We start from the raw sequence: 11674 nt of genomic DNA, 5'->3' as shown, positions 1-11674 counted from the left end.
CTTTCCAATAAGATGGAGTCTCTTGGACTTTTTTTGTTCAAGCTAGCCTAAACCACAGTCTGCCAGATTTCAGCTTCCCACATAGTAAGATGACTGGTGCACACCTCTGTGTTTAGCTTTTGGTTGAGAAGGGGTCAGTCTCCTAAGTAGCTGGGAATATAGGCATCAACCACTGATGTTCAGTGTCTGGGATTAATTTAATTTAATATATACATTTATGTACTTACTTATATATATTTTTAGTTGTCGTGGGGCTTGAACTCTGGGCCTAGGCACTGTCTCTCAGCTCTTCAGCTCAAGGCTAGTGCTCTACCACTTGAGCCACAGTGCCACTTCCCGTTTTCTGAGTGGTTTATTGGAGATCAGAGTCTCATGGAAGTTCCTGCCTGGCTGTCTTTGAACCTCTCCAGTGCCCAGTTGGGACTTATTTTATAAAGACTCTAATCTCTTTCATGAGGGCTCCATCCTCAGGACCTAATCTCCAAAATACCATCTGCCTTTGGAGTGGGTAGAAGTCAAGATAGGAATTTTGGGAGGACACATACAGACTATAGCACTATGAGAAGAAGTCTGCTTTACTTTTTTGTGCTTGTGAACTGTGTCAATGTATTTATTTAACAAAAAACATTTAGTAAGTGTTATCCTTTAACAGTGCTTATTGAATTTATAGAATTGGTTTTAAATATGTGGCTTCTTTTTTTAAAATAATTTTTTATTGAGATTAAGTGATTACATAAATTCCCCAAATTTCACAGTCTTAGGTAGCTTCTTTTTAAAAAGGATATTAATGTCCATGCCATCCAGATTTTAGTGCAACTCACAGGGATAATTTATATTCAGACTCTTCTATTTTTAGGTTAGCAGTATTCATCCATGCCAAAGAAAATAAATTCCCCGTCAGCATCATCACTAGCCTAACAGACCAAACTTAGCAACAAAATCACCTATATTTCATCATTTAGATTGATACAAATAGAAAAAAAACCCTCAAATTCTTTAGTTTTCAAATTTTTCCCCCCAAATGTGGATTGATTGAATTCAGAGCTCCTCACCTGCTAGTCAAACTTTTTATCACTTGAGCCACCCCCTCAATTCTTCACTTTTTGATTAGATTATATGGTTAAATATTTTATTTTCAAAAGAGCTTTGCTTTATTAAAAAATCACTTTCAAGTTATTTCTCCCCAGCCACTCCCACAGGGTTCTTTTGCCATCATTTCCCTCTCGCCTCTGACCCTGCCACCTCTCTGGCTCCCTTCTCTTTGTGTTCCAGTCCTGCTCTCCTGGGCTTCTGTAGCCTAGGGGAACCTCCAAAGTCAGCAGCTAGGCCCTAGGGCAGCTAGCTGTGACCTAATTCACTCAAGCCAATGTGTTCATGGCCTTGAGTGACCTGCAGCTGCCTCCATACTCTCCTGCCTGCCTCTTTGCGTACCTCTTCTCCACAGTCCCACAGCACCTTTAGCTCAGCCCCACCTTCTTCATCCACTTCAGGAGTCACTGCACTAAGTCCTGGTCCTGTGAATTCTGGCTTATGGAGTGTCAATTTCTCTCTAATTACCTGGTTCTATGAGGCCTAATTTATATGGCCCTGGAACTTGAATGAACAGGATTTGTTAGATCCTGTGGATCTGGCAGATTTATTTTTATTTTTAAAAAATAATTAAGTAGCTAGTTATCAAGCTACCAGTTAGTTATTATGTGGGTTAGAAGTTAGCACCAAGAGCATACTATGCAAACCCTCTACCCCTGAGAAACACCTTCAACCCCTGTGTATGTATTCCATCACAATAGAAGGATGATTACCATTTATGACTCCCTGCTCTGGGATTCTCACTTCAGTGTGCAGGAGACTGAGTCACCCAGTATTTCTGTAACTCTGTTAGGGAACTATGTTTTGCATCCACAAATTAAAAAAACCAAATCATTTTGTAATCATGCTTTATACTGCTCCCTCCCCCCTCCATATTCCAAAGGAATGCTAACCAGTCAAATAGTCCATATACATCAGGAAAATAGGACTCCTTTGCTGTCAAATATATATACCCAGAACCTATTCCCAGGCCTCAGTAAAAGCAGAAATCTTATGGTGTTGCTACTCTGTGGGTATATAATCAAATATCTCATGGGGAAAAGTCATTACATGTTAATCTCCTGTGAAACATCTTTCATTCAATGATTGCAACTTGTATGTGCAGCTGTTAAACTGGATGGACATGATAATGCAAAATTTGCCTTTGACACAACATTCACATGATTTTTTCAAAACAAATGAGCATTATAGATGCTGGCTTTAGATATTGCAGTGCTTGTCTGGTTTTAAGCTGAGTCCAAGTATATAATTTGTTGTCATGATTCATCTTGATAATGTAATACAACTACAATAATGTGCTCAGGATTATAGTTTAGAATCCAAGTAGAATTAACAAGCTGTTTTTCCATTTGCAAAAGTGAAATATCTAAAAGAAAAGAAAAGAGAACAGTCATAAAACAAAGTGTGTAAATCCTTCAAGTTTTATGTTTGGGTAGAAGAACAATAAATAGTTAGGAATTGGAATGGTAAACTTAACGGCTGTTGGGGTCATTATTTTCCCTTGGCCTCTGTGTCTTCATTTATCAAATAAAAAGCTAGATGAGATCAGCTTTTAAAAAACAATTAGCAGAGGGTTAAAACATTATAGGCTACACATGCATATGATTTAGTGTTTTATAAATTTAATCTATAAGGTCAAGTGTTATTTTCTTATAATACAAATATGAGAATAATTAGACTATTTTGAATAATTCAAAAATTTGAAATTTAAGATTAAATATGACAGTTACAGACTCAAGACTTATGTCTGTTTTGTGTGTTGGTACTGGGGCTTGAACTCAGAGCCTGGAGCTCTCACCTGGCTTTTATGCTCAAGTCTGGTTCTACTACTAGAACCACACCTTTACTTTGAGCTTTTTTGCTGGCAAATTGGAAATAAGAGTCTCACAGTTGTTTCTGCCTGGACTGGCTGTGAACTATAACCCTTAGATCTTAGCCTCTCAAGTCACTAGGATTATAGGCATCAGCCTCTAGTTCCTGGCTCTTAATTTTGTTTTGATTGCATACTATGAAGAAAATTCTGACCTAAGATAATCATTATAAGTAGTAAAATAGCAAGAAGTTTCCTTTCCTTTTTCATCTCTTTCTATGTTTTTTTTTCTCTCTCTCTGTCAGTCTCTCATAGTGTTGAGAATTGAATTTAAGACAATATATGCCATTGAGTTATATCCCCAATTTAAGGATGATCTGATTTTAAATACTACACAAAAAAACTTGACCTAGGGCTGCTGGTAGAGTGCTTGCCTTGCATGCATGAGGCCTGGCACCACATAAGCGGAAAAAGCCAGAAGTGGCACTGTGGCTCAAGTGGTAGAGCGCTAGCCTTTAGCTGAATTGCTGAGGGACAGGGCCCGGGCTCAGAGCTCAAGTCCAACGATCAACCAAAGAAAAACATCCCAAAAAACCCAAAACCTTGACCTAGTTCATTCATTGGTAGTTTCTAATTTATAATAATTTAGTGTTTAGCATACCTGTGTATGTGTTTGTTGCTGCTATGTGTTGTATGCTATATGTGTTGTTGCCTGAAACTCTGGGCCTGGTGTTGTCTTTAAGCTCCTTTTGCTCAAGGCTAGCATGCTACTACTTGAGCTACCGAACCACTTCCAGCTTTTTCTGTGATTAATTGGAGATAAGAGTCTCAGGGGCTTTCCTGCCTTTGAACCATAATCCTCAGATTTCAGCCTCCTGAGTAGCTAGTTTATAGATGTGAGCCACCAGAATCCAACTGTCCCTGAGCTTTTGTGCTCAAGGTTAGTTCTTTACCACTTGAACCACAGCTCCACTTCCAGTTTTGTCTTTTCTTTTCTCTTTTCTCCTCCCTCCCTCCCTCCCCCCTCCCTCCCTCCCTCCCTTCCTTCCTTCCTACCTTCCTTCCTTCCTTTCTTTGTGGTCACCATCCTCCTCCTCCTCTTCCTTCTTTTTGTGGTTAGTTGGAGATTAGAGACTCAAGGACTTTCTTTCCCCAGATTGGCTTTGAACTTGCTTTTGTTTTTTTTAATTTTTCAATTTTATTTCTCAGTTATTTCTTACCGAACTCATAATCCTTCCCTCTTTCTGCTCCACCACAAGCCCTTTTCCATCTCAGTTAACTTTTATTTTATGTTTCTTGTTACTGTAATTGAAAATCATAATCTGTCTTTCATAATCTATCTTTATAATCTATCTTTCCTTCTTATGTCATAGGTCCAATAGGACACTACCATCTTCACACTACCATCAAACATACCTAGTAGACAACCTGGGCATCACCTTCTCTGGAGACTGCTCTAGATTCCTGTCATCTCATTCTGAGTTGCTATAGCTGGGGCTTTCCACTTGCACCCTGACCCTCCTAGAGCTACTGAGAAGATTCTTGCATCCTACCACTCCTCTGCTCCAACCTTTCCAAGGACTCCCTAGATCTTCTGGAGTCCCCGAGTGCTTACAGGATGGTCATCTTCCACGGGAGTGGAAAGAAGAGACCAGAGAAGAATATGAAAGTTGGTTGTGTTTTGACATAGTTACTGTGTTCTTTCTTTTTCATATTCCAAGATTCTCCTTTGTTTTCTTTGTTGGCTTTGAACTTTCATCCTCAGATTTCAGCCTCCAGAGTAGTTAGGATTACAGGTATGAGCTACCAGGTCTATTACTCTTTATTGAGCTCTAGAGTCCTGTATTTCGCTATTTACCTTATATGCTTTGTTTTATGCAGAATTTAGATCTGATGTGTCAGTACATCACATTTAATCTTGATACTTAGAAAAGCAGAAGCCAGGTTGCCAGGCACCGGTGGGCTCATGCCTGTAATCCTAGTTACTCAGGAGGCTGAGCTCTGAGGATTGTGGTTCAAAGCCAGCTTGGGCAGGAAAGGCCGTATGAGACTCTTATCTCCAATAAGCTACCAGAATAGGGGAAGTGGCGCTGTGGCTCAATTGGTAGAGTGCTAGCCTTGAGCTGAAATGCTTGGGGACAGTGCCCAGGCCTAGAGTTCAAGCCCCACGACCAACAAAACAACAAAAAAAGATAGAAAAGAAAAGCAGAAGCCTGGTGCTCTTAGCCCATACTTGTAATCCTAGCTACTCAGGAAGCTGAGATCTGAGTACTTGGTTTAAAGCCAAGCTGAGCAGGAAAGTCCACAAGAATCTTATCTCCAATTCTACCAGAAAACCGGAAGTGGCTCAAAGGGGTAGAGGGATAGTCTTGAGCAAAAGAGCTCAGGGACAGCATCGAGGCCCTGAGTTCAAGCTTTATGAACAACAACAACAACAAAAGAAAAGCAAACAGAAGCCAGCGCCGATGGCTTACATCTGTAATCCTAGCTAGCTACTCAGGAAGCTGAGATCTGAGGATAACGGTTCAAAGCCAGCTCAATCAGGAAAGTTTGCGAGACTCTTATCTCTAATAAACTACTCAGAAAAAGCTGGGTGTGGTGGTGTGGCTCAAATGGTAGAGCACTAGCTTTGAGCACAGAGAGGCTCAGGATGGAGCCCAGGCCCAGAGTTCAAGCCCCAGGACCCGCAAAAATAAATAAATAAAAGAAAAGCACAGAAAGAATGATTAAAGATTGAGCTATTTCTTTTTACATTCTCTCCATTCCCTACTCTACCTCCCTCTTCCCCCCCCCCCCCCCATAAGTCTATTTTTGGGAGGTACAATACTGGAGTTTGAACTCAGGATCTTAAACTTCGCAATGAGCCATTCTACTGCATAGACCTTCAGACTTCATGTCTGTTTTTAAATTTCTCATTTGCAAAAATGTAAGGTATAATTTTGAGTGCTACCTATTTTGTTTTTTGTTGTAAAGACACAGCAAATGAGCAGCAGATAAGTTAGAGAATCTGCCCAGCAAGCACAAGGCTCTGAGTTAAAACCCTACTATCAAAAGATATTAAAAAATAGTGAATGTTCATCAATTATTTAGTAAAATATCAATGCAAGATTTTTGTAATAAAACACAATAGAAGTAAACATATATACTAATATTAATGGTTATTTTAGATACTTACTTTGGAATATTCAATGTTAATGAAAAACTTTATTCATTCTCCCAGAATGAATTCAGATTTTCTGGTGTTCACTAAGTGTGTAGAAAAGCAGACACTTGGTTTTCTTTTCTTTCTTTCTTTTTTGTTTTTTTGCCAGTCAGGGCCTGGACACTGTCCCTGAGCTTTGTTCAAGGCTAGCACTCTACCACTTAAGCCACAGCGCCACTTCCAGCCTTTTCTGTTTATGTGGTACTAAGGAATTGAACCTAGGGCTTCATGAATGAAAGGCAAGTACTCTCTACTAAGCCACATTCTAGCCTGACTCTTGATTTTCTAACTAAAGACAAAATGTATTTCTTCTTATTAGGCAGTCCTTGTGGCCATTCTCCAAAGCCTTTAGTGTACTTTGAAGTTTGTGTCATGTAGCAGCACAAAACTGAAGCAGTTGAATACAGTGGAATGCAAATAGATAACTCTCCTAATAGTAAGTTCAGAAAACAACTGTTTTCAATTTGTTGTTTTTGCATTCAAGTTGCAAGAATTCTCAACAAGTAAGAGAATGGAACTTTTTAATATCTTACTTTACCACATTCTCATTTTATTTTAAAAGTTTGAAAAAAACCCTGCAATTTTGGCTCTAATACCCACTTTCCACTGTTATTCTCCAAAAACTTGAAATGTTGGATAAAATACATTGATTTGATCTTTGGGTAATTCTAGAGTTACATGGAATATAAATTGAAAACCACTGACTGGCTGACCTCTTCCTCTTTCTTTCCCCTCTCCCTCTAAGGTGTTAGCTTTTTAACTTCTCTTACCTTTTAGGAAATGAAGCAGGGTTATGCTATTGGTATAGACCAAGGTTTAAATGTCTTAGGGTCATCTCTTGGGATCTAAGGAAGAAAGCAAATCAAACACTTAACATGTATTCCAGGAAAATTATATTGAACCTTTAGAGTTTTTGAAAAATTCCCTGTGGAATGAGATTGTGTCCTTCCTTTTTTTTTTTTTTTTTGGCCAGTCGTGGGGCTTGAACTCTTGGCCTGGGCACTATTCCTGAGCTCTTCAGCTCAAGGCTAGCACTCTACCATTTGAGCCACAGCACCACTTCTGATTTCTGGTGTTTTATTGGAGATAAGAGTCTCATGGACTTTCCTGCCTGGGCTGGCTTTGAACTGCAATTCTCAGGTATCGGCCTCCTGAGTAAGAAGGATTACAGGCATGAGCCACCAGCACCCGGCTTTGTCTTTCTTTTAAAATGAGATTTTCTTTTTCTTTTTCTTTTTGCCAGTACCAGAGGCCCTAAGTTTAAACTTTGGGTCTCATGTCAACTTACTTGCTCACCTGGCATTTTACCATGTGAGCCACGCCTCTAGCCTAGGTTTTTGATGGTTATTTTAGAGATAAGTATTAGTGAACTTTTCTGCCCCAGGTGGCTTCAATCTGTGATTCTCTGGAGCTTAGCATCTTGAGTAGCTAGGAATATAGGTGTGAGCCACTGGTGCCTGGCTTCAAATGATAACTCTTAAAAGACAGTAGGCTAGGGGCTGGGAAGGTGGCTCAGTGGTAGAGTGCTTGCCTTGCATGCATGAGGCCCTGGGTTCGATTGCTCAGCACCACATAAGCAAAAAGAAAAAAAGCCGGAAGTGGCGCTGTGGCTCAAGTGGTAGAGCACTAGCCTTGAGCTGAAGAGCTGAGGGACAGTGCCCAGGCCCAGAGTTCAGGCCCCACGACTGGACCCCCCCCCCCAAAAAAAAAAAAAGACAGTAGGCTAAAATAAAAATAGAAAGAGACAAACAAACAACCAGCTGCATGTGTGGTACACAACTGTAATCATAGCACTCCAGAAGCTAAGCCAAGAGGATCATGAGTTTGAGGCCAGTCTGGGCTACAAAGCAAGCTCTGTCTCAAAACTAAGCCAAACAAAACCAAACCCTAACCAAAATAACAGTAGATTTGTGTGATTTCTGCTACAATTAATGTTGCTAAGTAAGAGGCAGGCATTCTGAGGAGGACTGACGTGAGTACTGAGGTCGACTTCTGTGTTGTACCTCAGAGAAGCCATTTACCTGAGACATGTTCCTGCTTGGTCTAAGGTCCTACCAATTATCTGGCTGCAATTTGAACTGAACACAGGGGAGACTGTTTTTATGCATTGTGGGATACGAACCACAGGAAACAAAATACACTCTTGTAGGACTAATAGTGGGGCTCCCCATTTTAGAGAAATCCTAACTGTGTATAGGATGGGAATCAAGCATTCCTCATGCGGAACTAGTATTTTTGGAGTGAGCCAGCTGATCTGCATATGTAAACCAGAATCTACTTCCTGAAGAATATGATATGCTCACATGCCTTTTTTCCATCACCTGAGAGGAGGGGCTCTCTTTAGTGCACTAATCAGGTGGCACCCCTAGTGCTGCCAACTCTTACTGAATTTGGACATCTAGAATCACAAGAGAAGCAGGGGGAAAAATGGGATTTGGAGATGGGCAGAGCAAATGCTGTAAAGGCAGGACAGTAGGCGAATGGAGACAGTGTTAGCGTTGACAGGGGATGATGAAGGCCTTCAGCAATTAGGCCAGACTAGAGACTAGCAGGAATAAGCCAGGTCCAGCCAGCTGGAATGGGCGAATCTAGCAATGAATGGACTTTCTCCATTGTTACTAACAGGAGTCCTCAGCTGGACTTTGCAGAGTCCCAGATGGTGGCTGAGAGGATTCCCTATGAGTCAGTATTGGTAGAAGGCTGCTGAACTCCTGGGAGACAAAACCTGTTTGCAAACTTGTTTTTAAACCCAATTGTTTTAACTTCTAAGAGATAGAAACAATTTTCTCATTGGCTTTCCATGGCTTTCTACTGTGGCAGCCCCTGTATGCCACATTTTCCTTTCTTCTGTTGTTGCATCTTCAAGTTCCACGTATACCACATCTGTAGTTCTTCAATAAGTTTGTCTATTGGTGATAACAAGGCAAGAGAGTTTTTTGGTTTACATTTGTCCTACTGTCAGGTAGTCTGAGGTAGCAATTACTACTCATTTTTAAGGCTAGGAAATCCTTCATGCCCTGAATCCCTTAGAATATGTCTATGCCTATATCTGTATCTATATCTATATAACTATATCATTAAGGGGCAACACTCCTACTTTGAATGTGCTCATTCTATTTCTTTTTGTATATCTTTAAGGGAAATTGTTTTTTTTTTCCTTTGTGAGTTATACATGATTGCACAAAGTACATTTTCCAGGAAATACATTTTCACTGGCACAAGTAGCTCATCCTAGCTACTCAGGAGGCTGAAATCTGAGGATCATGGTTCAAAGCCAGTTGGGGCAGGAAAGTCCATGAGACTCTTGTCTCCAATTAACCACCAGAAAACTGGAATTAGTGCTGTAGCTCAAAGTTATAGGGCACTAACCTTGAGCAAAAAGAGCTCAGGGACAGCATCCAGGACCTGAGTTCAACCCCCATGATTGAAAGAGAAACGTATTTTTTTCTCTCTCACCACCAAAATAGGAAATGACATAGTGATGATTTGTTGGGCTTAAACCAGAAATCTTCTCCAGCAACACTGTTTCCCTAGAAATTACTCCATAAGAGAAGAGGACCTATTTATAAAAATACCAGTCAAGCTAGGTGCCAAGGCTGAGATGTGAAGATCTTGGTTCAAATCCAGTCCAGGCAGGAAAGTCTTGAGACTTTCCAATTAACCACCAAAAATCTGGAATGGAACTGTAGCTCAAATGGTAGATCACTATCCTTGAGCAAAAAAGTTCATGGACAGAACCCAGGTCCTGAGTTCAAGTCCCAGGACTGGCACCGAAAACCCCCAAAACCCCAAAACAAAAATAACCAGTCAACAACTCAGACATCAGATCAACCAAATTCAAATGTATAAATAAATAATACAAAATAAATAATATATAATAATAAATATATAATAACTTCTTATTCAAATAGATTTTTTTATAATGAAATTCCCTATGCTTTTTCACCAACCCTTGCTTTTTGTGGAAGTCAATTTACCCATAAAATGAGCCTTTTAGTTATGAGTTTGTTATTTGTTCTGCCCTCAGCAGGTCAGCTTGACTTAATGTGGAAATACTTTTCCAGCTTTGTGGGAGAGGCATGTTTTCAAGAAAGTCATTAAGAGTTATAGTGATTTAGGAAAAATATTAACTCTTATATTGACAGAGTGACTCAACTTATGTAGTATTTTTACATGTATTATTTTAATTCCAAAGGAAAATTACTGAGAGTTTTACCATCATTTAAGAACTAGATCTACAGCTGGTGGTATGGCTCAAGTAGTAGAATGCCCAGAGAAAGAAACATATATATATATATGTATATAGTAATATATATATACACATATACATACATATATCTGTATATATATATATTCAACATAATATAACATAATATATAATGTTATAAAGTAACATAATATATAATGTATAACATATACTATATAATGCAATAATATAATATATAAAGTATATATAATAAATAAACATAGTTAAACACATAATATTAAAATATAATGAATAAATAATATATATGCACAAAAGTTCAGAATCCCTTTATATTTATGAGGGAATTTTGAGCTTTCCAAGGCTCATGTTCTGTTACAGAACTCTCCCTCATAGCTTTACTCTTCAGAATAAATTGGTTTTTGTTGTTTTGTTTTGTTTTGCTTTGCTTTGTGCCAGTACGAGCCTTTCCCTGACCAGTCTGCCCTCAATTCTCACATTTCAGCCTCCCAAGTAGCTAAGATTAGGTAGGCATGAGCCACTGGTGCCTGGTCAAAATTATATTTTGATAACAGAATTCAAAGGTAGAATACAAAGAGTCAGTACCTGTGTGTTTCTGATTAAGATACAATATATATGTATATGAAAAACTGGTAAGAAATAACAAGAAGGAATAATGAGAAAGCAAAACAGGCTCTGTTGGGAGTAGGCAGCAGGGAGAGGTGGGGAGGTTGAATGAAGAGGGATAATGAGGGTGAATATACATGAATATATGGGAATAAAATAAGACATTTGTTGAAGCTTTTTTTAACTTGAGATTAGGTGATTACATAAATTTCACAGTATTGTGGAATAGTGATACTTAGTTAAAGTCACAACCACATTTTAACCTTGACAAAGCAAATTGTCATTATCATGGTCTATAAAGTTTGTGAATTCTATGAGCTTTCACAATACAACTATTTCTTCCACATCAGGTGATATTTACATTAATTTGTTGAAATTTTAAGAAGGGAAGAAGAGGAGATGTGGGAGAGTGACGAGGGCTGAGTCTAATCATTTTATAATTTTTTAACACATATGGAAATGTTACAATGAAGCCCCCTACCTCATGTACAACAAATATATGTTAACAAGAATATTAATTTTTTAAAAAAGAAAGCATTAACTGGGCACCAGTGGCTCATGCCTGTAATCCTAGCTACTTAGGAGGCTGAGATCTGAGGACTGTGGTTCATAGCTAGTCCAGGTAGAAAAGTCCCTGTGAAACTTTTATCTCCAATTAACTACTCTAAAACTGGAAGTGGTACTGTTACTCAAGTGGTAGAGTTCTAGCCTTGACCACAAAGAGGCTCAAGGATAGTGCCCA

The 11674-nt window shown here is 39.1% G+C and overlaps 1 protein-coding gene across 1 annotated transcript in view; it reads right to left on the bottom strand.

The window, feature by feature from the left end:
• Positions 1–751: 751 nt before the first annotated feature.
• The window catches only part of LOC122096446 (aldehyde oxidase 2), a 92805-nt gene continuing 81882 nt past the window's right edge, over positions 752–11674 (bottom strand). Inside the window, exons 36-37 of the mRNA XM_042667003.1 lie at positions 6872–6946; positions 752–2455 (exon numbers count right to left, since the gene is read on the bottom strand). Coding sequence (XP_042522937.1) covers positions 6893–6946 — 54 coding nt within the window. The 3' untranslated portion in view covers positions 752–2455; positions 6872–6892. The remainder of the gene's footprint in view (positions 2456–6871; positions 6947–11674) is intronic.

The sequence above is a fragment of the Dipodomys spectabilis genome, unplaced genomic scaffold, assembly GCF_019054845.1.
Source record: "Dipodomys spectabilis isolate Male_0828 unplaced genomic scaffold, ASM1905484v1 ptg000373l, whole genome shotgun sequence".
Lineage (NCBI taxonomy): Eukaryota > Metazoa > Chordata > Mammalia > Rodentia > Heteromyidae > Dipodomys > Dipodomys spectabilis.
This window is presented reverse-complemented; position numbering and strand designations above follow the sequence as displayed.